The sequence below is a fragment of the Diadema antillarum genome, unplaced genomic scaffold (genome assembly GCF_040938485.1).
Source record: "Diadema antillarum isolate AM-2024a unplaced genomic scaffold, OU_Dant_1.0 scf00000028, whole genome shotgun sequence".
Classification (NCBI taxonomy): Eukaryota; Metazoa; Echinodermata; class Echinoidea; order Diadematoida; family Diadematidae; genus Diadema; species Diadema antillarum.
In genome coordinates this window covers 1,052,297-1,077,688 of record NW_027270917.1, presented here as the reverse complement: position 1 = coordinate 1,077,688, position 25,392 = coordinate 1,052,297, and the positions used below count along the sequence as shown (strand labels likewise).

Below are 25,392 nucleotides of genomic sequence, written 5' to 3'. Positions count from 1 at the left end.
CGCAGTCTCGCTAATTCTTTCGGCATTTCGTTAATGAAATAAATGCAATGTTCTTGAGTGGCTGTATAGGCAGTATGATGTGCGTTAAGTATAAAATATGAACACCACCCGTCAGCGTTGTATATTACTAGTAACTGATGAATGTGTGATGGTCATGTCAAGAAATAAACTATTGTTGGTGACAATGCAAAAGGGAAATGTACATGATTTTCTGATACATAGTTTGAGTTATTTACTACCCCAATGCACAATGCACAACTCATTATACTGTCGAGTGCTGAAAATAGTGTACTTCGTAATTTATAGACACACTGTCGAAACGGTGCTATTTAATATGTTGAGCGAAGAGCTTAAACACGATAATGGGGAATGAAGTCCAAATATACATGTGGGCTGAGTGAATGCAGCAATGTTAGTAGAATACATCACAGGTTTGAAGAAAATCGGACAATCTGTTGAAAAGTTATGAATTTTTAAAGTTTCGGTGCAGCCATCGCTGGATTAGAAGACTACTACGTTCGTGTCGTCACGTATGTATAAGACGATATAAAGAAAATATAAAGAGGAATCCACAACATTTCATTTCTTATGACAAGTATTCATTCTCTTGCCTTATCACTGACATAATTATGATAATGGTATAGTATCATTCCCCCTGCTGTCTTAAAGAGGTAAGTCAAGTGTTCTTTCATCATGCCATTTGTATATGATTTACATGTTGACTCATATTTTCTTGAGGTCGTTGTCCATACATGACGTCACAAAGTGTTGTAGTCTTCTTATTCAGGGGTGGCTGCATCAAAACTTATAAACATTCTTAACTTTTGAACGAATTGTCAGACTCTCCTCAAACTTCGTTGATGAGTTCTACTAAATATTGCTCAATTTCATTCTCACATTCCGTCAATTCACATGTTCCCCTCTTTTAGATGTTTTAAACGTCTGAACTGATAATACTTGATTGTAATACGTGCACTAGTATACATATATAGTGGGCCCCCACACTTTTGAAAACAGTGCGCCGGCCCTGTATATTACCAGGGAGGCTCCCTGATATAACTCTGGTAAAGCATGCAATTGAATGGAATATACAAAATGTAGTTGAAAAGGTTAAGGCGACACAACTTTTGTCTCCCAAAGGTCGTGTGTCTCCTTAATAAAGTAATTATGAAAATAAAATGTCTCCCTAAAGCTGGATCCATGGTTATACAGAGAGGGAGAGAGAGAGGAAAGAGAAGAAAGAAAGAGGGGGAGAGAGTGACGGATTAACATCATCATCGGTACTTAGTAATACAGTATTGGAAAGTTTGCGAACTTCACATACCACCAAAGATCGTAACCACCATCACACATAACTCTCGTCGTTAGTGGCGCCATCAGAGTTCCTTTTTTTTTTAAACCAAGATTATTCATTGATCCATAAAGGATGCATGATCGCATTCCCACACATGTAAATTTAGATGCATGCAGAACTCAAGATCCTAGTATTTAGAAAAACAATATCCTTTGAGTTTGACCTTGATTATAGGCCTAGCTAGTGATCCATACAGAATACAGACGAGGGAGCTTATTCTTGCAATCGATTTGTACATCATAAATTAGGCGTCGGAGAACAGTATTCTCGTTCGTCGTTCTGTAAGTATGGAAAACAATGTCAATATTTCAAATCATTCACCACTTTAAGTTAAACGTTAAACTTCATCGTAGATCTAACACCGGGGCGCTGCAGTTGTACTCGTAGATCTAACGTAACTACAGTTGTAACACTAACTGCGACCAGCCCCAACACGCACAGTGGGCTCCCACAGTATAACTGTGTACACGGAGCGTCCCGGGGTTAGGTTTCTAACTGTTAACTGTTAGTTACGTGTTTCAAAGAGGGCATGGCCAGGGATGCACAATACTGTGTAACAGTTAGAATATTAGGAATAGAAGCTACAGTAAATCTAGGTCCAAGATTTAGCTGCTAGTCTAACTTACGCCTCCTAAAAAATAGATGTTTCTAACTAAACTAGATTCTAAGTCTATCTAACCTAGATAGGTCTACTACAGACCACAGTACTAGAATGGTCTAGCAGTGCAACAGTGTAACATGTTAACAGTTAGGCCTAGAGTTAGAGCATGTACGTAATGGTGTAACTAAGGCAAGAGCTAGTAGGAGCCTACCTAGAATGCTAAATTGTTAGACTCTAGATCCTAGATCTAACAAGTTGGGTCTAACGTTTTGTAATACCCGGTACTTAGGGATGATTAGACACTCACAATACTTTTAGCACTAATTGCAACAACAAATTGATAATTAGTTCTCGTTCTATAAATTCTAGGCCAAGGCTGTAACTAATAATGTCATGAACTAATTTTTTACTACAGACAATCTTTTACCCAGTCAGTGCATGCTGTGTGCCATCTACTGCAAGTTTGATGGACTGGGTGCACTGCAATACATGCTTCAGGCAGCCAGCAGGGAGTGGGCCCAAGTTTGCTCTCACAAACTGTGGCCATATCTATTGCAGTGACTGTGTAGGAGCAGGTGAGTCTACATCTAATTTAGATAGTAACAATTTCAGATTTAGAAAATGTGCAAATTTTGACCCTTTGATATAAGTGCATGTGTGCTACCAGTACAAAGAGAAGTGCAAGATGTCGACGCAAGTTTGCTCTCACAAACTGTGGCCATTCATATTGCAGTGACTGTGTAGGAGCAGGTGAGTCTACATCTAAGTTAGATAATAAAAAAATTAAGATTTAGAAAATGTTGCAAATTTTGACTCATTAAATAACGTACTGCATGTGTGCTACAAGTCAACATGTGGACCCAAGTTTGCCTTCACAAACTGTGACCACATCTATTGCAATGACTGTTTACATGAGAGCAGGTGAGCCTACATCTGAGTTAGATACCGGTACTAAGCATTTCAGATTTCATGAAAATGGAGAAAAACTATAATTAGTAGTATAAGCCTAGATTTAGAAAACTAAATGAACTTAGTGGAAACTCTGACTCATTAATTAAATGATGTACTGATGTCCTGCACATGTACTTCATCATTCATGTACTAATTATTAAGAGTATAAAGATTACAAAGAAGTATAAAGGTTGAAGGAGCATGAATGTTTGCAAAAGGAAAGCATCTAGTGAAGTGGATTTAAAGGAAACAGGAAGTAAAAATTGAGTGTGTGAAGGGGTCCAATGACAAGAATGGATAGAAAATATTCATACCAAAGTCAGTGAGGCATCTATAATGATGAACAACATGTTACAGCAAAATATGTACACATGCAGTGGAAATTGTGTGGTTTTTTTTCAGCAATGCATAAAGAATTTATTGTGGAAAATCTAGCATGCCTACATCTGTACGGGGATAAGTTTCTGTTTCCATTTTCTTCAGAACATTGTATAACAAATTTACATACTACATCATGGTTCAGATTTGTGTAGAAAGTAAATAGCCTGTGTAATACAATGCTGTCTATGAATATTACTGATACCATAGGTATAGTCCAGGCTAGAAGGCACCCAACCTTGTTTTTTGATATATACAATGTTTTTTGATGGTTTCTTGTCAATTCAAGGGTGCTGATTCCAAATCCGATTGATGCCACTCGCGTAACCTTGAGCATTTTGGGCAAAATGCAAAAATCCAAAATGGCCGCCAGATATGCTAATTTGGCCGTGATAAACACAATAATGTGCATCATATGACCAATTATTCCACCAAACTTTGTACATTTCTGTTCCTAGAGTTACTCCATCTTCATTTGCAAGCGAATTTTCATTTCATATAGGTTCATTTAGCATTTAAAGCTCATTTTTTTATTCAAAATGGCCGCCATTCCTATGCTTATGTACTATATGAATGGCAAAACATATGCATGGAAATATAGAACAAATTTACTGTATTTCCAATCCCGTACCTACGTTATCATAAAGTGTTGCATGTGCAATATGTTGGGCGTCACTTACAATATATAGGAGGCCTACATATATGAGCATTTAATATTCATAAACCTTACGATATTGAACACAATTTCTTATATATTTCATTTTGTCTCAACAAAAGTCTCAACAATATAAGTTCACTATTAAAACATCTCGCAAGGAATCAATATACCATCATATTCTACATGCAGGTTGAATATAAAAATGTAATACTAACACAATATATTAAAGGAGCCTAGATACATGGTATTTATCAAACAATGTTGAAAATGGAGGGGAAGCTAGAAAGCAAAGCTTGTAATATGCATTCCCCTAAAACCATATTAACAAAGTACAGAAAAATCCTATACAGTAAGTACAGAGATACATGGTTGCAGGCAAAAACACATCGGACATTAATGACACAACTAAAAACCCTTTACATTGCAGATTGTTTTTTTTCAGCAAGGAGTTGGGGGGGGGGGGAGGGTGCAGTCCTGAGGCGAGTTCGAAATGGATCGTAACCTCCATCACTTTGATATAATCTAATTTAGAAGTGCCGCCTTGATATTATCGAGCAAACCAGATTTTCTTCTTGAATTAAAACAGCAATAAAAACTGTTAAAGGCATAAACGAAACTATCCTAATGCAATACCGTACAAACTGTTCATTAAACATCAACCAAGGAGCAATGTGAGATACCTCTTTCAGTTCTCTCACATTTCCCAGGTGTTGATAATATACACTTTGACATCATGATCTCATTCAGTCTTGTCTTAAAACTAAAACTGTCATTTTTATTGTCTTTAAAGAACCCTTTAATTGTATGTTTAGCAGCAGGCGACATCAGCTCAAATTTGCAGAATTCTCAGGCTAAAGATGCATATTAGTTCTGCAATTGTTTTAATTGCAACCACATCTGGTGATGTTCAGCACTTCCTCAGGGGTCAGAGGGCGATTATTTGCCATAGAAACAGGATGAAGACATGAAGACTTGCTTGATCACCACCCGTTGAAGCCCTATGGCTTTGTTGCCAGGCCAGAGACAGTATTGTAGGTAACTTGGGTGGTATCAGAGATGACATCAGACCAGCATCTGCACCAACTGTTTTGGGGTCAAAGCTGTCAAGTTACAGTAGGGAAATCTAGGCTTGTGGGATTTCAGTCGCATTGATGGCAGGTTGTTCAAGGGGCATTTCATGAAGTGTTTTGTCAGATCTTTTCTTTTTGACAAACTGTTATAAGCTATTAAATTCCTCGCATCTGATTGGTTGACAGCAAATTTGTCAGACAAAAAGCTTCATGAAATGCCCCCCCCCCCCCATGATGCTATCGTGTTTGGAAGGTCAGGGTATGCGTTGATGGCACTGGTGACACTTGCGATCCTTTCCTTCCAGTATGAGGGAGAGTGATCGAGTGTCAGTGAAGGAGGGTGGACTTCCTTAGCCTATGCTTGGAAGGCTTGCCACAGAGGGCTACCTTGAACATAGCGTTGGCAAGATGGTTACTAAGATGGAAGGCATGGGTCTGATGATAATCTAATAAAGGTTGGGGCGAAGTCTCCAGAAGATGAAGTACTCCACTATTGTCTTGAGATGGGTCAGTACTCGTCTCATGTCATACAAGAACTTTCTATGAGACGTAAAGGCAAGATCATCTGCTAACTTCCTACGTGAAGTGAATGTAATGTAACCACATATATGTTAAAAAGACCTCTAGTGGAGTTAGTTTACAGCCATCATTAAGGAGGCCATCATTCAGAGTCCTAACACAGCTGATCTGGTTACCGAGAGCAATCCTGAATCTGCAAATGCTGAAGATTAAAGACAAGCAGAGTGAAGTTGTTATAACACTGCTTTCAGAATGAGGTAGCACTGTACAGATCTCAGTCTCCCTCGACATCATAGGCCTATACTCAAACACATTCACTCCGAAAAAAAAAACGGTGGTAAAATTCATCTACCATGATTATATAATTCATCTGGGTTAACAGTACAAACTTTGGGGCATTGTTTTCAGTTCAGAGATTTGACAACAGGAAGTAAGGTGGTCCCTTTTTCCACTTTCCCCTGCCTCATGTTCTTTCTCGGATGAGGGGACTGAAAAGTTTGTATAATATCGCTTTTAGATAATGTAGAACATGACAGTTAATTGGAAATTTCATTTGTGTCATCACCTAGGATTCAGCCTCTTAATTCGGTAAATCAGAATGAATATTTTGATGTTGAACATCTCAAGGAAAGTAAGTATCAAATGTTCATATCTAATAATTCCTGATAAACGATCTTGATGTTGGCATCAATTCAAGTTTTGGTGGATTTTTCCAAATACCTAGGGAAAAATTCAGATTGAGGTAGCAAATTTGGATGTTTGCATCAAAAAATAAAACAGCCTTTGTTAGTAACAACCTTCTGATTTATAATCAGCACACAAATTGGTAAACAGTGTACCTGAGTGACAGAAAAAAAAAAGAAAATTTATTTATTTTACACGCTATGCCGTTCATATTGTGTAGGGGTATATGAGTGGCATACATTTTGAAGTTTTGTATTAAGAAGAATATAGTAAGCCTAAAAACAAACTTTCTGTTTGTTTGCTAGTTTGTTAGCTTGTTTTGCTAGTGGCACTCATCAGATTTGCATTACACATGCAAAACTTGATAAAAGCGTAGGTATGTGACTGAAAATTCGTCTTCTATTTCTATGCATATTTTTTTCCATTCATATAGTACACGAGTATAGGAGTGGCGGCCATTTTGAATTGAAAATAAGCTTAAAATACTAAATGTACCTCTTCAAATGAAAAATCTCTTGCATGTGCAAGTAGAATTACTCAAGGAACAAAAATTTAAAAAACTTTGATGGAATGATTTGTCATAAAATTGACATAACTGGGATTATCATGGCCAAATTAGCATATCTGGCGGCCATTTTGGATTTTTGAGTTTTGCCGAAAATGCTCAAGGTTACACGAGTGGCATCAATCGGATTTGGAATCAGCACACTCGAATTGACAAGAAACCATCAAAAAACATTGTATATATCAAAAAACAAGGTTAGGTGCACTTTCTATGGAGCCTAGCCTGGACTAGTAGAATCACCTACAAAAAGGGGGGGGGGGGAAGGGGAGAAAAAATGGGGAAGAAAAACCCATCAGCTTTCTTGAAACTACTTTCACAAGTTTGCTCACATGTTAACAATACAAAAATGTGTAGTATACAAATATTCATATTATTTCCAGTTTTTGTCATTTGTTATGTCACACAGGTACCAAGGAAAAATGCAGGATGTGTGGTAACTCATGCACAACAATGACTTTGTCATCTCAGGTGAGATGCATTTCCCTTTAACCTTGAAGTACAAAATTCCTTTCTGAATCAGTAGTTGCTGGCATTCTTGCAATCTGGATGGAAATAATGAATAAGTTTTCCACTTTATTCTACAATGGTTAGCTTGTACATCTTGTTCGAGTTTTATGCTGATTACCCAAACTATCAATTTCAAACCAGTAGTTTTACGAGCTTTCTGTACATTAATTGGCACTTATTGCTCTGTATAAATGTTTGTTCTGTAACCTGAAGGGAATTGTGACATCCAAAAGTGCATTTAAGTGGTAATTCACATTAAATGAGCATTAGAGTTATGCAGTGTATAATCAGATAACCCACAAGTACTTTCAAACCAATTAAACATAAACACATATACGACATGAAATCCTCAAATATTTATGTGCTTGGCATTTTCAGATGAAGCCAGATGTTGAGCTGTTCTTCACCGATCCTGCAGAAATTGTAAAGAAGCAACAGAAACAGCTTATAACGGTGAGCTCAAACCTACTCTTAATGAATGCAAGATCTTACCAAGGTTTTTTGTAGGGGCAGCTCCATTTTGCATGATTGCAGCAAACATGTGTAATGCTGGAACATTGTTGTCTTCTTCAATTGACACAGCACAGTTTTGTCTATTTGTTTGTTTGTTTGTGTTGTACAGAGCTTTGTATTCAGAACTTGAGCTGTTTGTTGTTGTTGTTGTTGTTGTTGTTGGGTGTTTTTTTTTTTTTTTGCAAGCCATGCTAACTACCATCTCTCAATGAATCTCAATGGTTTTATGTCTTCTCTTCAGGTTCTGGACTTTCAGAAGAATCACAGACAGAGACTTACTGCCCACAAGAGAGAAGTGGTAAAGTTCAAATATGCAAGAAACAAGATGATATTGCAAACATGCATTCCAAACTCCACTTTAGAAACATAAAAAAAAAAAATGCTGTCTTGCCTATTTGTAGAATAGATCTGTAAGAAATCCAACAAGATTACAGGAAAGTAATAAAAGGTTTAGCCATTGTTAGTTGAGGGTGTTCAATTGTCCACTCAAATAGATTTATAGCACACGGTTCATTAAATGTATGGTTTGTTATTGCGAAGTGAGACTGCCCCAATTGAATGGAATATCTCATAATCCAGAGATGTTATCTCACAGCAATACTAAATGTTTTATCCCCCTTTCACAGCAAGGGAAGCATGTGTCTACGCTGGAAAGTGCCAAAAACAGAATGAAAGAAATGGAATGGTGAGTATCAGTAAAGAGGATTGCTCTAAAGTGCACATTATGGGATGTTAGCGTTCTTCACTGTCTCGGTGTGTGTATGGCATAATGTCTGTCTGCTTGCATGTATATGTATACAACATGGTCTTCATTTGGAACATTCTTTTGTTTAGACGTCAAAATGCAGAACAAATTTGTTCGGCAATAAGTCTGCAATTTTATCAAAGAGACTTCAACGGATGATAGCACCCAAGCATGCACTTGTTATTCAATGAATTTAATGTTACATTTAAAATAGTTTCTTGAAGAAAAACAAAGCATTTGATGTTTAATCCTTAATTATGACATCAAACTAAAGAAAATAGATGCCACAATAAGAACAATTGTTGAAATCGACAATATCTGATTGTAATGATATCTTTTGTGGGTGTTTGATTGCATTTGATTCACTTACAGTGAAATAAACAGACTGAGGGAAGAGAACATAAAACTGAGAAGCCTGATCGGAGGATCACTTGGACCAACAAAGATTTCACAGCGGTGAGAGATGACAAAACAATGTCTCAATTTTTTCTTTCTCTATGAATGCAGTTAAACCTCTCGTATCCGGCCTCCCTTTATCCGGATCTCTCTATTATACGGACGCAATCTCGCCGTGATTTTTTTTTTAAAGGGACACAGTCCTCACGAAATTTAAAAAAATATGTTGTTGTTGGTACCTCCAATGAACTACTTTCACCAAAAACAAACTTTAAAATCACCAAATAAGCTCGTACATTTTGGTTGAAAAAGTGTGACTCTGCATGGTGAATATGCTAATGAGCAAGTCTTGGCGGAGAGTCATACGTAGTCGATGCACAACTCTTCCCAGCCGTGTTCTGCTCGTTATCCGTACGCTCCCTAGTTTACCCGGATGCATGAAGACGTCGGTGGCTACTCCGACTCGTATTTGACATTGTTTCTACGTTGTGTGTGTGTGTGTGTGTGTGTGTTTGTGTGTGTGTGTATGTATTGTGTATTATATTCGCAGGTGTGGACGGTACAACTAGACTAGATCTACGGTAGATACGCGTACGCACCCCGTACGCGGTTTGCCCTTCGCACTTTTCCAGTCTCAAGCGCAGCTGCAGCCCTACCTGTCGCCGCTCATGCATGTTCATGTACGTACAGAGTGTACATATTTGTAGGTAGAAACGATTCTACACAGGCCTGCTCGTACACTACAGGGGCGACCGCATTCAGCGTCGTCTGGTCAGGCTATCTTACATCAGTAGTTTTGCTCGAATCGTGCAGAAAATTTCAAGGAAAATCCTTTTTTCCGTCCCAGACTAAACAAAAGTATCGTGAAAGGTGAGCTGTATGGCTGGGAAATATCGGTACAACGATGCCGAACATAAGAAACTTAGGGCCTACAAAATCTCGAAATCGTGTTGTGACCTACCTGTGCGTGGACAATTTGTGAAGCGATGTTTTTACGTGGACCGGCAGGCTGTGGCCCTCGGTTATAAACCGAGAAAACTCCTGAAACCAGATGCAATCCTGACCATTTGCTCACATGAGTTATAAAACAGAAACAGAAACACCTCGAGCATCGACTTCGAAGAGAACCGAGGGAAAAAAGCGTAGAGAGGTAAGGAAAGTGGCTAGCTATGTTTAATTTACCGTGGGCCTGCAGCCGGGGTTGGACTGCAGTACAGTGCCACTGAGCTAGCTGCTGCCGGTATGCCAGTGCCGACTGGACATGCACGGCAAAGTGGAGTGAAATCATATCCCTACGACCCCCTGTGTTTATCCTTCCCGGCTCACGTCATATTTTTTTTTTTTTCGAGGAAAGGCGATTATCTGACTACTTACAGAAATATTGAGATACAAACAATATTTTCTTAAGAATTCGACTCTCTCATGCACAGGTTATCTTCGGTTTGAATGCCAAAATTGACTGGACGGAGTCGAGTGTACTGTGTATGTATACATTGGTATGGTAAGGATTTGCGCGCGAGAGTGGTTTCTACGCTAAGAAGTATGCAACACGGACGGAAGCTAGAAAACGACCGTGCCTATTTGATGTCAAGTTCATGGTATATTTGGTTTAAAAATACATATAAATTTATGTTTACAATATTAATTTTTCGTAAATTATATATATCTAAGCTTGAAATATTTTGTTTGAAATTATAAAACCACAAACTTTCACATTATATGATAAAATTGCAACTAATCATTTGAACACTTAAATTGGTTTTTAGAGGCACGGCTGTCAACTTGGTGAGTAGGGCATGCACTACGTAGCATCTTTTTGCCGGCTCTTTCACGATCGCTTGCAGGAATTATTTTTCAAAAATCGCGTACGGAGACAATTTTTGATGTCCAAGCGTATAAATTGGTGAAAGTTTATATTTTTTACTCTTCTTAATTATCAGTACAGTGAAAATCTCAGGACTGCTTCCCTTTAATAATTACGGGAGGAAAGGGGGATTCCCAACTCCTTGAGATCTCCTACACAAACACAATGAATTACATATACTTGATACATTTCTTAATAATTATTTAGGTAAATCATCCCAAGAATTTATAAAAGAAAATGATTTCATTCTTGCAAACACGAACCTCTATTTTGGGGTCTGTTACTGAGTGTAACAATGAAAAGGTTGCAGTATACACATTACTACATGTGGTACTACAATGGGCTACATCAGTACATGTGTATGTATATGTACATGTATAAAGCATTGAGTCTCCCGTATCCGGCCAAATCCCTTATCCGGATGAGCCCCGGTCCCGACTTGTCCGGATACGAGAGGTTCAACTGTAATAGGATGCAATGATAACAATCATCACCTCAGTTACACGCAATATGATACGTATGATACAAATTGATTATAACTTCTCACCATCACAGAGTACTTGCCAGTTATTAAACAGATAATGTTCACAATTATTTAACTATTGACCATCAACCCGTATATTAGAGTTTTCAACCATGTTGAAAAGTGTTTTTTGAAAATCTGATGTCAATGATTTTTAATCACATACTGATCTAAAAGTAATCAAACTTTGTTGTTTGTTCAAGTTTATTTTTTTCCCGGGGGGGGGGGGGGGGGGGGGGGGGCTCTCCCTCCTGCAACCATTCATAATGATGTCATCTTCCATGCAGTTGTGTAAAAGGAAGCACATTTGTAAATACAGTATTCATCGCATAATCGGGACAGGTTGGGAGTAGCAAATACGGCCCCTTTAAGCGGGGTGCCCGATTTCGCGATGAGCACTCGCCATACACTAACGGCATACGACATGTACATGTAGTGCACACACACACACACACACACACATGCATACTGACGTACTGTACATGTACATGAATACACAACCACGCTACCCCTCGGCGCGACCCTCTAGCTCATTCACAACCGAGGAAGATTGTGACGTACACACAGATCACAGTGTATTGAAAGTTGAAACACTCAGAGACGAGGAATTTGGACTTTGCCCTCAAAGTGTATGACTGAGATTAAACAACGTACACAGCCTGAGCTGTGTGAGCGAGGCATGTTTTTTATTGGATGTGAGTAGGAATTGCAAGCGAGCACATGGCTTTGCTTATGTAGGGGAGAAGAATGTTCGCGAAAGCATGTGTTTCGCAATGGCATGGATACTTATACACGGCGCTTTCGTGGCTATGCATGTACGTGTACTGGATGGACGGAGGTCAAAACACACAAGTCCGAAGCTTGCTTTGTAAGTTCGATGCAAACGACAACTGATAGGGAATCTTTGAAATATTGTTGTGGTATTTTGGTAGATTTTTTGTGTAAAATATCAACAAAATTAAAGATCACTTGAAGAAAAATTGTCTCGTTTATCAGAGGTCCGCGCCCGATTATCCAGTAAAAATAACATGCATTGGAAATGTTTCTGGGAAGCGTATGTCATTTAAGCGAGGTTCCCGATTATCAGATGCCCGATTATGCGATGAATACTGTACTTTTTTCTGGAGCTTTCAAAAACTATCATCCTGCTTTGACAGGAGAGCATGAAAAGGAAAACAAGGTTAACTGTATATAAAAAGCAACAAAAACATATACGCAAATCTTTCATAAGCAATGACACTTATTCCTTTATGATGTCTTATGAACTTTGTGACATATTCATCAAGAGGCTGAAAATTTTTCCTCCAATGTAATGTCTGAGTTGCCTAACTATGTTGTCATCCTTGACATTTTTTCAATTATTCTTTGTATATATTTTTGTATGACTCTAGTACCATTTGACAATATTTTGAAAAAAAACTCAAGACTCAACCTACTTGAAGAACAGTATGCAAATCATATTGTTGCTAATGTTAATTCAGTGTCAAATTATGATTTGTCAAAATATGTTTGTAATACACTATAAATATGTTCATATTACTTCTTCTTTATTGTAATTGTAATTATTTTTCCTTTTATCATCATTTTCATTATCGTGACTATCTAAATTGTTATCATTATTATCATTATCATCATCATCATCATTTTTATCCTTATTTTCAATACCATTATTCTCTTTAATCTACTTGCCATTTAGACTTAATTGTTGCCATCATTATCATTATCATCATCATCATCATCATCATCATCATCATTTTTATCCTTATTTTCATTATCATTATTGTCTTGAATCTACTTGCCATTTAGACCAAGCTCAGGTGGTAGAACAATGAGAACCTCGCCGGCATCATTATCAAGCAGTGCAAATTGGATGGGTATGTCTTCCTCATATTTCTCAGTGCCAATTATGTTGAATACACAGTGGTTGCTTTCATATATTTCATATCAAATTTTGATATATCTTGCACATTCTGTGCACTCAAAGCTCAAAGCCTTGTTTTCAATATTGTACCAGACTTGATTACTTTTTTCCTCAAGAAACCAACATGGAATGCAAACAACAAAAAAACAGTACAGTGTACCTCTTTTATTCAAATTTTATGAAGTTCTTCCGTCGAGATGTTTTCGTTGCAACTGATTGACAAATTGCCCTACATCGACGTAAATAAGCACTGAATTGATCAGTGTTTTAGTAGTAGCCATGATAAGGTGATCAGGAGATCGTGGGTTCGAATCCTGCTCGAGTATGTACGCCCATGATTTTTTATCATGGCTACTACTAAAACACTGATCAATTCAGTGCTTATTTACGTCGATGTAGGGCAATTTGTCAATCAGTTGCAACGAAAACATCTCGACGGAAGAACTTCATAAAATTTGAATAACAAAAGCAGTACCCGCTGCATGCTATAAGGATTAGAACCAACACTTGCTGTCGGGCGAAAGCTCGGTGGTCTAGTGGAGATGACGCCTGTACGGTGATCAGGAGGTCGTGGGTTCGAATCCTGCTCGAGTATGTACGCCCATGATTTTTTTATCATGGCTACTACTAAAACACTGATCAATTCAGTGCTTATTTACGTCGATGTAGGGCAATTTGTCAATCAGTTGCAAAGTGTACCTCTTTTCTCTGGTTAATTGTTGCTGTATATAAAGGCTGACTGCTTTTCTGCTGTAATTCTGTGGTAAGTGGGGTATTGTCTGTTTTGCTTTTGTTCTTTGTTAAAATTTTCTGCGGATGAATAATGAGTAAAGTATCATGTGATAAAAAAATCTCATAATTACTATAATTTTGGTTGTCATCATCATGGCAGCTTTCAAGACTCCTTCACCTTCCAAAAACAGGACATCCCCATTTAGCAAATCATCTCATCCTACAACGTGAGTACCACATTTGATCATACGTCCTGGGCCCTGTTGCATAAAAAGATGCAATCAAAAAGAGGTCAGAAAATCAAACGTCAGTCAGGTCAGGCATCAGCCAATCAAAATTGAATATCTGTAGATTTATGTGTGATTTTCTGACTAATGATTGATTTCAACTTTGATGCAACAGGGCCCTGATTTCAGTAGCATCAGGGGGAAGTGGGTAGTGGATGGTAACATAGATATCTATGCAAAGAGGAACTGTGCTCTTCTTATATTATGATCATGCACAAAAAGACATGATTTACTACATAGGCAAGTAAGTTTTTGAATGCAAATTCAGCAGTTTTCTGTTTTGCTGTGAAATATATTTAAACACTTCTTTTTATACTATCAAACTCAAATTGTGTTCAATCACAAACTAGAACCTTGATGGTACTTTGAGACTTAAATAATCTTCCATACGCTTTCAGAATTTAGCGATGAGTTTACTTTTCCTTGTGACAAGGGACATATGGGAATTTCACATTCAGCCATGGAGTATCTTAACAGGATTTCAGCAAAATACACAGAAGAAATAGATTATGGAAATAATTCATAACTTTGCGTTTATGGTAATGGTGTCTAATATAGGTGACATATAACGCCATTTTGGCCTATGCAATGTGAAGATGCCTAGCTGACATATATAACAATGAAACAAAACAGTAATCTAGACATGCATTCTTTGAACAAGTAAAACAAAACAAAACAAAAAATCCTTCAGCTAAAATTTGACATCATTGTAATACCACCATTATGATGTGATATCAAAGTACTTAATGATTGCACATAAGACACGACTGCTTCATTTATAGGTAAAGTTAGTCAAAGAAAAATCTCATATAATGAATGAATGAGATTAGTGATATTTGTAGAAAATATGCAAGATAATTTTGTATGTGGTATGCTGGTCTGACACAAAGATTCACCTAATTGTTGAAATACATTCATTAAAGAAGAAAAAAAAAATCTTTTATTCATCTTTCAGACCAAACCCTATGGATGTTTCCAGAGGGGTAAGTTGGAAAAAGCATAAACGAGTTCAGTGCTGCCAAATAATTCAAATCAAACTTGTAAGCAGTTCATCTCAAGAGAAAGTTGAGATATCTTTTTTGCCATTTTTTTTTTTACAATTCATGCAGCAGTGCATGGGTAGTGATGAGTATTATTCAGAGTTAATCTGTGAATTGTTTTGTTTCTTTTCAAAACTTCATAAGTCTTATAATTATGAGTGAGTTGGTATCTAAGCCAACTGATCAACTGTTGCAATAAATTGTTTGCACACTATGTGTAGTTTTTAACTAAACCCATGCTTGGCATAAACTTCTTCCTGTTGAAGATAATGAGGTACGTTAGTTATGTTGGTTGTAACCTGGTACATTTGTAAGTCAGATCTTGGCTACCATGGGTAATATGCTATTAATGTTCTATTATTGGTACATTGCCTGTTTGATTTATCAAGAAATACATTTGTACACCATCTATCATACATTCTGTGCATTGAAGGGTCCTGTATCTTGTGTCATTGATAAAACCTTAACTGATAGTGATCCAACCTGCATGATTCTTACAATCACTTTAAAAAAACCCAAAACAAAACATCTCTTTACAGCTTAGCTTTACGGTATGACTGTTCTGTGAATGGTTAACCACTGGCCAGTCTGAAATAGTGTGCACCACCAATTCTCTTTTTTCTTGTGTTCCAGAGTCCCCATGTAAATGCAGGACCAACGAGGTATAGTGTGCGAACACCACCCTCAGGGGGTAGAATGGGTGAGTACCCAAAAGGCTCAAGTGCATCATTTCTTCCTATATTGAAAATTCATTGAGAATATTTCATGTTTTTCATTAAGTATCATAAACTGTTTCATCCCTGTTGAGTGGATCTATGATTTATATATGAATAATATATGAACAGATTTACAGTTCTGTGGCATAATAATCATATATTATTGGTACATGTTCAGAGACTCCAACCCCAAGCACCTTCTGATCTGGAGATTCTCCTGCCTGAAACACCTAGCAAACGGGAGACTCCAACTTGATGTGCACGAAGCGCACACTACAAGTGTGAAGTTTCTTGCGTTCTGGGGTTCTAGATGCTCTCTCAGACTATCTAAGGCTTACTTTTCAACATACAATGAAATTAAGTAAGAAATCAATTTAAGCGGGAGAACAGGAGATTCTGCAAAAATGGGCTTTCGGCGGGAGATCTCCCATCGAAAGCAGGAGAGTTGTAGTCCGTGCATGTTACTGCTGTGTTTGTTTGTTTGTTTTTTCACGCAAACAAATCATCAGATACCTGGGAAAACAGTGAACATGGAGAATATCAGAGAAAATAAAAGTTTGGTCTTCTGTAATCATGAGGTTTGCTATTACTAAGATAAAAAGCTTTGGATACACACAATATTCAATTGAATCTTAATTCATGAAGAAAATAGTAACGTTAAGCTGAAGAGCAAAATTTGCTCAACTCTTTTGAAGTTAGTGAGTCTGCAAAACATTAATAAGTTGTAAAAGTGTTATATTACCTTATATGTTTAATTGAAGTGCAATGTTTTATTGCCCATAGCTATGAACATTGAATCAATACAGGGAGTGTTGATATAAGTGTAGATTGATAAAAGCATGACACTTTCATATCATGATTTGGAAATTTGGGGAAGAATTAATGCTTGTAACCACTAATGTTGGCATCTGTTAACTCCACATTATTCCAAAGCTGCCGAGCTGGAGTTTTATAACCTGTACGTCTTCATAATATGAAAATTGCTGTATTTTACAGGAACCATTGTTTCACCTGTCGTGGTTGGAAACTCCCAACTGGCTATGCCAAAGAGTGCCCATGTGAGGTATGGTGGAAACGTGTAAATCCAAAGTACAGGGAATCCCGTAATTAACAAGGTCATCGGGTCTGGCTGATATACAGGGCACTCCTGCTGTAGCAAACACGGTTATAACAAAATTCCAGTTACAACAAAATGAAAACTCAGGCCGCAAATTATCCAATCTATGTTTTTATGCCTCCGCCACGAAGTGGTGCCAGAGGCATTATGTTTTCGGGTTGTCCGTCCGTCCGTACGTAGGTCCGTACGTCCGTCCGTACGTCTGTACGTACGTCCGTCCGCATTCGTTTACGCGATAACTTGAGAAACATTGACTGGAATTTTACTAAACTTGGCCCAAGTATAAAGTATGATAGGGCAATTATTTGATTAGATTTTGGGTGAAATCGACCAAAGGTCAAAGGTCAAGGTCAAATCATGAAATTGTATCCGTTTACGCGATAACTCAAGACTGGATTGAGCAAATTTCACCAAACTTTGTGTGAGGATGATGAATGATGGGACAATTACATGATAAGTTTTTTAGCGAAATCGGAGAGAGGTCAAAGGTCAAGTTCAAATCTTAAAATTTATCTGTTTACATGATAACTCAAAACTGGATGGAGCAGCTTTCACCAAACTTTGTCCAAGTATGATGGGGCAATTAGTTGAGGAGATTTTAGTGACATTGGCAAAGAGGTCAAAGGTCAAGGTCAAATGCTAAAAATGTTGCTATTTCCCCCATATCTATGCAATGCCCGAAGGTATTTTATTGAAACTTAGTGTAGACATGTACTACTGCATAAAGATTCTCCAGAGAGAGTTTCATGTCATAAGGTCAAAGGTCAAAAGGTCAAAAGTTAGGTGAAAATGTTGCAATTTCACTTTTCTCACAAATGGTTCAATGTATCTTCATGGAACTTGGTACATATGCATGTACTGACTGGCAGGGATTATCTAGGAATTTAGGGGTCGTGGGTCAATAGTCAGGGGTCAAAGGTCAAGGTCAACTCCTCAAAATTTTACTGTTTCCCTCATATACTAGTATATGCAATGCTTGCATTATTAGTTTAAAAACTTATATACATGCATTACCTAATGGAGATTCTCTGGGAAATTTCCAGCCAGAAGGTCAAAGGTCAAAGGTTAAGGGTCAAAGGCCAGGTTTAAATGCCCCAAAAAATATATATTTTATACTGTAATTACACTCTTTCTTGAAGATTCTCCAGAGAGTTTCATGTCATAAGGTCAAAGGTCAAAAGGTCAAAGGTTAGGTGAATATGTCACAATTTCACTTTTCTCGCAAATGGTTCAATGTATCTTCATGGAACTTGGTACATACGCATGTACTGACTGGCAGGGATTTTCTAGGGAATGTAAGGGTCATGGGTCAATAGTCAGGGGGTTAAAGGTCAAGGTCAACTCCTCAAAATGTTACTATTTCCCTCATATACTATTACATGCAATGCTTGCATTATTATTTTTAGAACTAAAACTTGATGTATACATGTATTCCCTGATGGAGATTCTCTGGGTAATTTCCAGCCAGAAGGTCAAAGGTCAAAGGTTAAGGGTCAAAGGCCAGGTTTAAATGCCAAAAAAATATATATTTTATACTGTAATTACACTCTTTCTTCATACCTTGAAAATTAGTCAATGCAAAAACTTATAAAAGGGTCGGTCAGAAGTCAAGTAAAAATTCTCAATTCCCCAAATACAGGTGCTATGCACTCTTAGACAATTATAGCAAACCTAGTTCAAGGAAAGTGAGCATTCAAGATATTTCTGACAAACTTGTCATTTCAATATTTTGTCAGTTTTGTGAAACTGTCATAACACATTGTGAAGACATTGTACCATACACCTATTGGGAGAACCATGCATTATGGCGGAGGCATTAGTCGCCATAGCGACATTTCTAGTTGTTTATTTGTTCGGTTATAACAACATTTTGTTATAACAAAAGAAAACTGCTGGTCCCAAAGACTTCATTATAACGTGGGTCCACTGTACAGCATTATATGTGGACCCTCATTTCTGTACACTTCAAACATAATATTGAATGAACTGAAAAACAGGAAATGCATTTGGATAGTGCTTGCTATTATTCTCACCAAAAAAAAGTAAAAATACTATTCTCAGCACTTGGTGTCAAACATTTCAGATTTAACAGATACTGTAGGATGGGGGAACCTTATACAAATTAAAGGAGAATGAAACCCAAACAACATGGATTGAGTGAATAGAGCTTTTGATTTCTGTCTCTTGTTCTTACGAATTGTGTCCTTTTAAGGAGTATTCCCATCAGTCTTTATGTAATGTTCTCCAATATGCATGTTCTTTTCTGTACGTGTACTGCCAATTATACCAGTCTGCTTATTTTCAATCACTTGCTCTTATACCGGCATATAAAGCTGAAAAGTAGTGAAAGCCATTTCCCCCTTTCAATGCACATGCAGCCGACACTCTGGGAGCATGACATCTGCAGAGACACCCGGACGCCAGTCACCTAGGGGTTCCAGCCCGGCTCTCGTTCATCTACACAGGTCAGTGGTCACCATGGAAACACATCTATGCCGACTCTTTAGTAGGCCTACAAATACTTACTAATTGTTTGGGTGTAGGGGCATATATTAGTTTGGGGGTAGAGGCATATATTAGTTTGGAACTCTTGCACAAATAATATAATTTGCTTTTAATTGTTTCGGATATATTAGTTATAAACTGGTATCTAATACAACAGAGAATGAATATCTTTAAATACAATTTGTATGCATTTATTTATGATTTACTTTTTCATGTTGATCTTTTTATCTAAACACCATCATTCATCATCATGTATGTAAAAATCCTGCACATTTCCTGTACTATTTTTATTAGACAACTGAATGAATGGAACGAAATTTGATAATTTTTTTGCATTACTGGTTTTGCTATTGTACGTACCAAACATAGTCCATGATAGAAGAAAAACATGAATAAAAGTTGACCTTTTAAAACATTTGCAGGTTTTCAAACAACTCAATATGTTATGTTGTTTTTTTTCTAACCTGAATTAGCAGTCTGATGGAAGGTCCAAGTTGTTCTAAAGTCTGTTATCCAGCCTGTGCCGATACTAGTTGGCGATGCAGATATGCCAACTCTTTGTACTCTTGTGCAGCATTTTATACTGTTTTTATGTACTGTAAAACGAGGAATTTTCGCGTGCATTTTAATTTCGCGAATTTCGCGAGCGCCAAGATTCGCGAAATTAAAATGCACACGAAAGTTCTTGTCTACACTATATGCATTGAATGCCAGTGGCAGTTCGCGAAAATTTCATACCGCAAAAAAAGGCCGTTGGCTCCAATTCGCGAAAAATTCATGCCGCGAATATATCATGTTTTACAGTATTCATAAAATTTGGCAGATTTCACAGAAAATAATGTTTTTCCCAAATTACATCATTAGACATGTAAATAACAGGAGATATTTCAGCCCCTAGTAATATTGCAATGCTGTTTACACGGGTGGTATCCTTGTAATACAGATGTTGATGTGAAGACTAGAAGAGCGAATGGCCTAGCCTGTTGCAAATAATGTGTGGACAGGAAACATTGTTGCAGAACATAATTAATATGTGAATGAGATTGGCATAGAAGTAATCAAAACCAACATTTTATTTCATTTCTTCTCTCAGGAGCAGTAATTCTTCAGCTGACCATATGAGTGAGTATATAAAGTCTGTGTTAAGAGATACATATGGTGGCTACAATAGTGTATAAAAGTCTGGAATACCAATGACCCAAGTGGCAGTGTAAAATGTGAACATCCACAGGGCCAACAAATTAGTGCACTCCCGTTATAAGGAACACGGTCATAGAGAAATTCCAGTCACAACGAAGTAAAAATGCAGGCCGCAACATTATCCGCTCTACGTTTTTTTTGTTTTTGTTTATTTGTTCGGCTATAACGAAAATTCAATATAATGAAAGAAAACTGCAGGTCCCAAAGACTTCATTATAACAGGAGTCCACTGTATCTGCTTTAAGGTGATCTCGAAGGTGAAGAAATTTGAAACTGTAACAGGTAAATTTCATCAATTGAGGTAAATCTCATCAATTGAGATAAGAGCTACCGGAAATTTCATCCGGTCGCAGATGAGCAGTTTTTATGTCAGGAGCTATCAGGCTTTCACGAGACACAAAATGGAATGGCTCAGTTTTCAGAATGATTGCAGCCTTTGTAAAACAAGAGAAACTTTTCCATAAAGCAGATGCTGTAAGTGATTTCTATGGAGCAAGGAGAACCAAAAATTAAGTGATTATACGGCATGTCTTTGCTCTCTAGCACTGGTGTAATTGTGCATAAATTTGTCATTTGTATTTCTAATATAATTGGGGGGCAATTTACATAGAACCATGTGTCACAGCAGAATTGCTTGCTGGTTTGGCTTTGCTTACCTTTTACTTTTGTGTTTTTGAAAGCAAGTAGGCCCTATGCCAAAACTGCAAGTGTTCTGCTTAAAGCAGTCTTTCAACGACATCAGACTAAAATTGCATAATTTCTCATAAACTAGAGCGAGATAACCATGGGTGCAATGCGTTCATGATACGAGACACACTGTCAACTTTTCTGTAAAAAATGACATTTTTACATGAGACTTTCAACTGAACTGTGCATATATATGGGTGTTTCTGTGTCAAAGTCATCTTTATGAAAAACCAGTTTCATTCTTCATGATGTATATATTTTGAGTTTGTTGTGAGTAGTCTTTGTTAATGCAGGGCTCGACACTAACGGTGGCCCAGTGGCCCGGGGCCACCAAAAATGAAAGTCGGGCGACCAAATTAAAAAAAATGGCAAATTTGGCGGCCCGCCTCGGGCTACCAAAATTTTTTTAAAAGTATGTCAATAAATTCATAACTTTTTGTGCCGAAAATGCATAAATGCAGGCAGTGAGTTAATGTTGTTGTTGTTTTTTTTTCCGGCCACCAAAAATTTGAAATTGATGATTTTGGTGGCCCCATCGGGCCACCAAAAAAAAAAGTTAGTGTGGAGTCCTGGTTAATGTCTCCCAAACATTTTTGTTTTATGTTTTTCTAGATGTGCCTGGACCTGGGGGTGATGCAACAGGAAGAAAACAAATCCAGGTATGTCAGCTTCTTAATCTCTACAAAACGAGATTCTCAGCAACGGCATAAACTTCTGTGAGGGATCACCAGAAAAAGAAATACAGAGAATTGCAGTTGGATCTTGATGAAACAAATAAATACAGTCAACTTTGCTTCAAGTCCACCTCACATAAGTCGAATAATCACCCTAGTCAGGTCTTTTCAAGTCCTCTTATATATTCCACTGATAATAATCCCTCACAAGTCAATTTTTTTCTTAGTCAAAGCTATTTCTTCAGTCCAAATACATGTAGATTCAACTTAAAGGCAAGGTTGACTATCTACTGAAAATGGCATGGCTCCTCTAAACACTAAAAAAATTGCAGATAAGTGTCTAAATTCATAGTTGCATCATTTATCTATATTTTGGTAATATTATGTGGGTGCAAGTGTGATTCAAATTTCTTGAATTGTCTACAAGTAGTTCAGTTTCTTCATGAAAAGAAAATAATATATTTTTCACTTCTGTGATGATGCAAAATCAAAGTTTTGTCACTGAGTCTTTCTTCTTCCAGCTTCTCCATACACCTCACACAAGAACTCACATGCTGTAAGTATGCTACATAAATACATGTATCACAGCTTCAGAAATGAGGTAGATACACATAATGCAAGACTTGCTCACCTGTAAAGATTTTAAGTACAGCTATGCATGGTCATGGGTAGCAAACTTCAGACTTTCTGTGTATAGTTCAAGTTTTCAAACCCTATATTGCCAAGAATTTTTCAGTGTAGCACAATCAGTGAATCTTAGTAAAGAACATGTCATTGTGAAACACACAAATGTGTAAAGTCTTTTAATAGCCAGTTTTATGCCGAAATTCTGGCAATGCCTAGAAAGATTCTTCATGCTGGAGACATTTGAAATCTGCATTGTAATGTTGTCAGTACCGGGTCTGTCATTGTCCGTCTGTTCCTTGAAAGTTGTCACAAATTAGTTAAGCAGGCCACTGACAGCAAAGGCTGTCAAAAAACAAAAACAACTTGTCTGTTTTATTTTGATTTGTCTTTGAGGAGTCAAATATCACTCCCGTACACACCATGGAACAGACCTGTCTATAGGCATATGCACAACTTGTGCATGGAGAGGCCCTTCTTAGAACTGCCACCCAAGTACTGTTCTGTGTGTGTGTGTGTTTGTTTGTTTTATCTATATCTTCCCATGTTTTCCCCATCAGAGCTACACCAGGAAGCAGAGGAACAACACCCACCAATCAGCACTGATAACCCCTCGCTGGTTTGAGCTTGAGCTTATGGAGATCTCATCCGCCACCTACCGGCAGGAATAACTGTTTTTATGTTTTTACGTACGTTTTTACATAACATACACATACATATTGCTGTACATAAGACTGATAACCCTTCGCTGGTTTGAGCTTGAGCTTACGGAGTAGTCATCAGCCACCTACCGGCAGGGATAACTGTTTTTACGTAATATACACATACATGTTGCTGTACATAAGACGTATAGCAAACACAGACATGCTTCAGCTTGTCACACCTTATTATTTGCATCCACATTGAGATGAATAGAGGACGTAAAAGCATACAGTATTACAGGATGTCATACATCATGTCATATAGTCCTAACAGGTAACACATATACATGTAGTGTATAAAACCTTACCTGATGTTTGTTTTTGTTTTGTTTTGTTTTGTTTTTTTAAACCAAAGGTGGCAGTTTGCATTTGAACAATTTTTGACATGTTTCATTCATGACCATGAGATCTAAAAGGCATTACATTTTAATGCATTTTTCTTCTTTTTCCTGTTGAAAGTGCTGTGTGACTAGTTCAGTGAATCTATGCACAAAGGCAATAAAAATGGGTGACCATTGTCCGTGTGGATGTATTACATAGTAGACATTTTGTTGCAAATTCAGTAGACATACATTATGAATCGTATCTACTCCTATCACAAACAAAAGTTAGAATGCATTTTTTTTTTTTGGTGGTATTTTGATTTATTCTTTTTAACAAGTAAAGAAACTTATCTTTTGTCTCGCTCTAGTGTCACATTTTAAGCTTTGATTGACTTCCTGTCTTGCTGATCAGTCCTTCTATATTAATTTTTTTGTTTACCCATTCATTTGTTCTTTTACATATGAAGTCTGCTTACATTGTGTAGATTGTGAAGCATGAAAAGTGAAAAAAGAAATGTGTAAACAGCACTCAGGTGATACATCAAGAATTAACAAAGTCAACAGAATCATATATGTGTAATGTATATCATTTGTATGTTTAAAGCTGAGGGAATTCCTGTGAAGACTGTTGAGCCATCTTTCTTTACAATATCTTTTTAGCATTTAATAATCATAATAACAATCATAATCTAACAGATGTTGATAGTCAGGTTGTCTTTTTTATTTCTCTGTGTAAAAATGAAGTACTGTATCCATGCATGTTGGTACCAAGTGCTCTTTGAGAATGGTGACATTATCTTTTTTACATTCAATGTGGAAATTCAGTTCTGTAATACGGGTAAGCCATAAATTACAGAGTAAATGTAAACTTTGTTACCAATAAATTCCATTTGTTAAAATAAAGAGCTTGTTGATCAGTCATCATTTTAATGGCTATCCAGCAATTAAGAGATTTTTTTTTTTTATTGTGTCTGCTTATACATTGTACATGGTATTAAAACAAATACACTGTACCACAGTGATGGTATTCAAATTAATACTGATACTAGGACTTTGCACAGAATTGACAATCACGACAGTGCCTAAAAGCCTATACAAGCAGTGACCATGGTTTACGACAAAGTAGGTAGGGCTTACAGTTCTCTTCATCTTTTATGGGATTTCCAGCTGTTAAATGACAAGACACTAAAGGGAAGCAAACACTTTGTGCTGCCTTTATCTCTTAGCTTGTGTGTTTAATGTTCACAGCATCAACATAAATTTCAGCTTCATTCTTTACACACACATGCTTTGAAGCTATACATCACATGTACAAATATATACTGTATACACTATGTACACAAACAAATAACACACTTGTACTACATTTTATATGTAGATGATTGGAAGACACCAAGCGGAATTGTAGCATAGCCACTGCTTTACTGACCTAGCCTCTGTGGTAGTTTTGAGAGACAGCAAATACATGTATGTTGACTTAATAGATTGCAGATTTGGAATTGGTAAGATTTAATCACAACTTCTGATATACTTTTAA

The 25,392-nt window shown here is 37.2% G+C and overlaps 1 protein-coding gene across 1 annotated transcript; it reads left to right on the top strand.

Annotated features, from left to right (window-relative positions):
• The first annotated feature begins 2,421 nt into the window (after positions 1–2,421).
• LOC139735607 (probable E3 SUMO-protein ligase RNF212) lies at positions 2,422–23,502 on the top strand. Its single transcript, XM_071646367.1, has 15 exons — positions 2,422–2,530; positions 7,187–7,248; positions 7,666–7,740; positions 8,042–8,098; positions 8,427–8,485; positions 8,918–9,001; positions 13,135–13,202; positions 14,142–14,208; positions 15,224–15,255; positions 15,937–16,008; positions 17,021–17,087; positions 19,520–19,606; positions 20,740–20,768; positions 22,146–22,192; positions 23,392–23,502. The coding sequence occupies exons 1-15, from the start codon at positions 2,422–2,424 to the stop codon at positions 23,500–23,502; spliced, it is 1,026 nt and encodes a 341-aa protein (XP_071502468.1).
• The last annotated feature ends 1,890 nt before the right edge of the window (positions 23,503–25,392 follow it).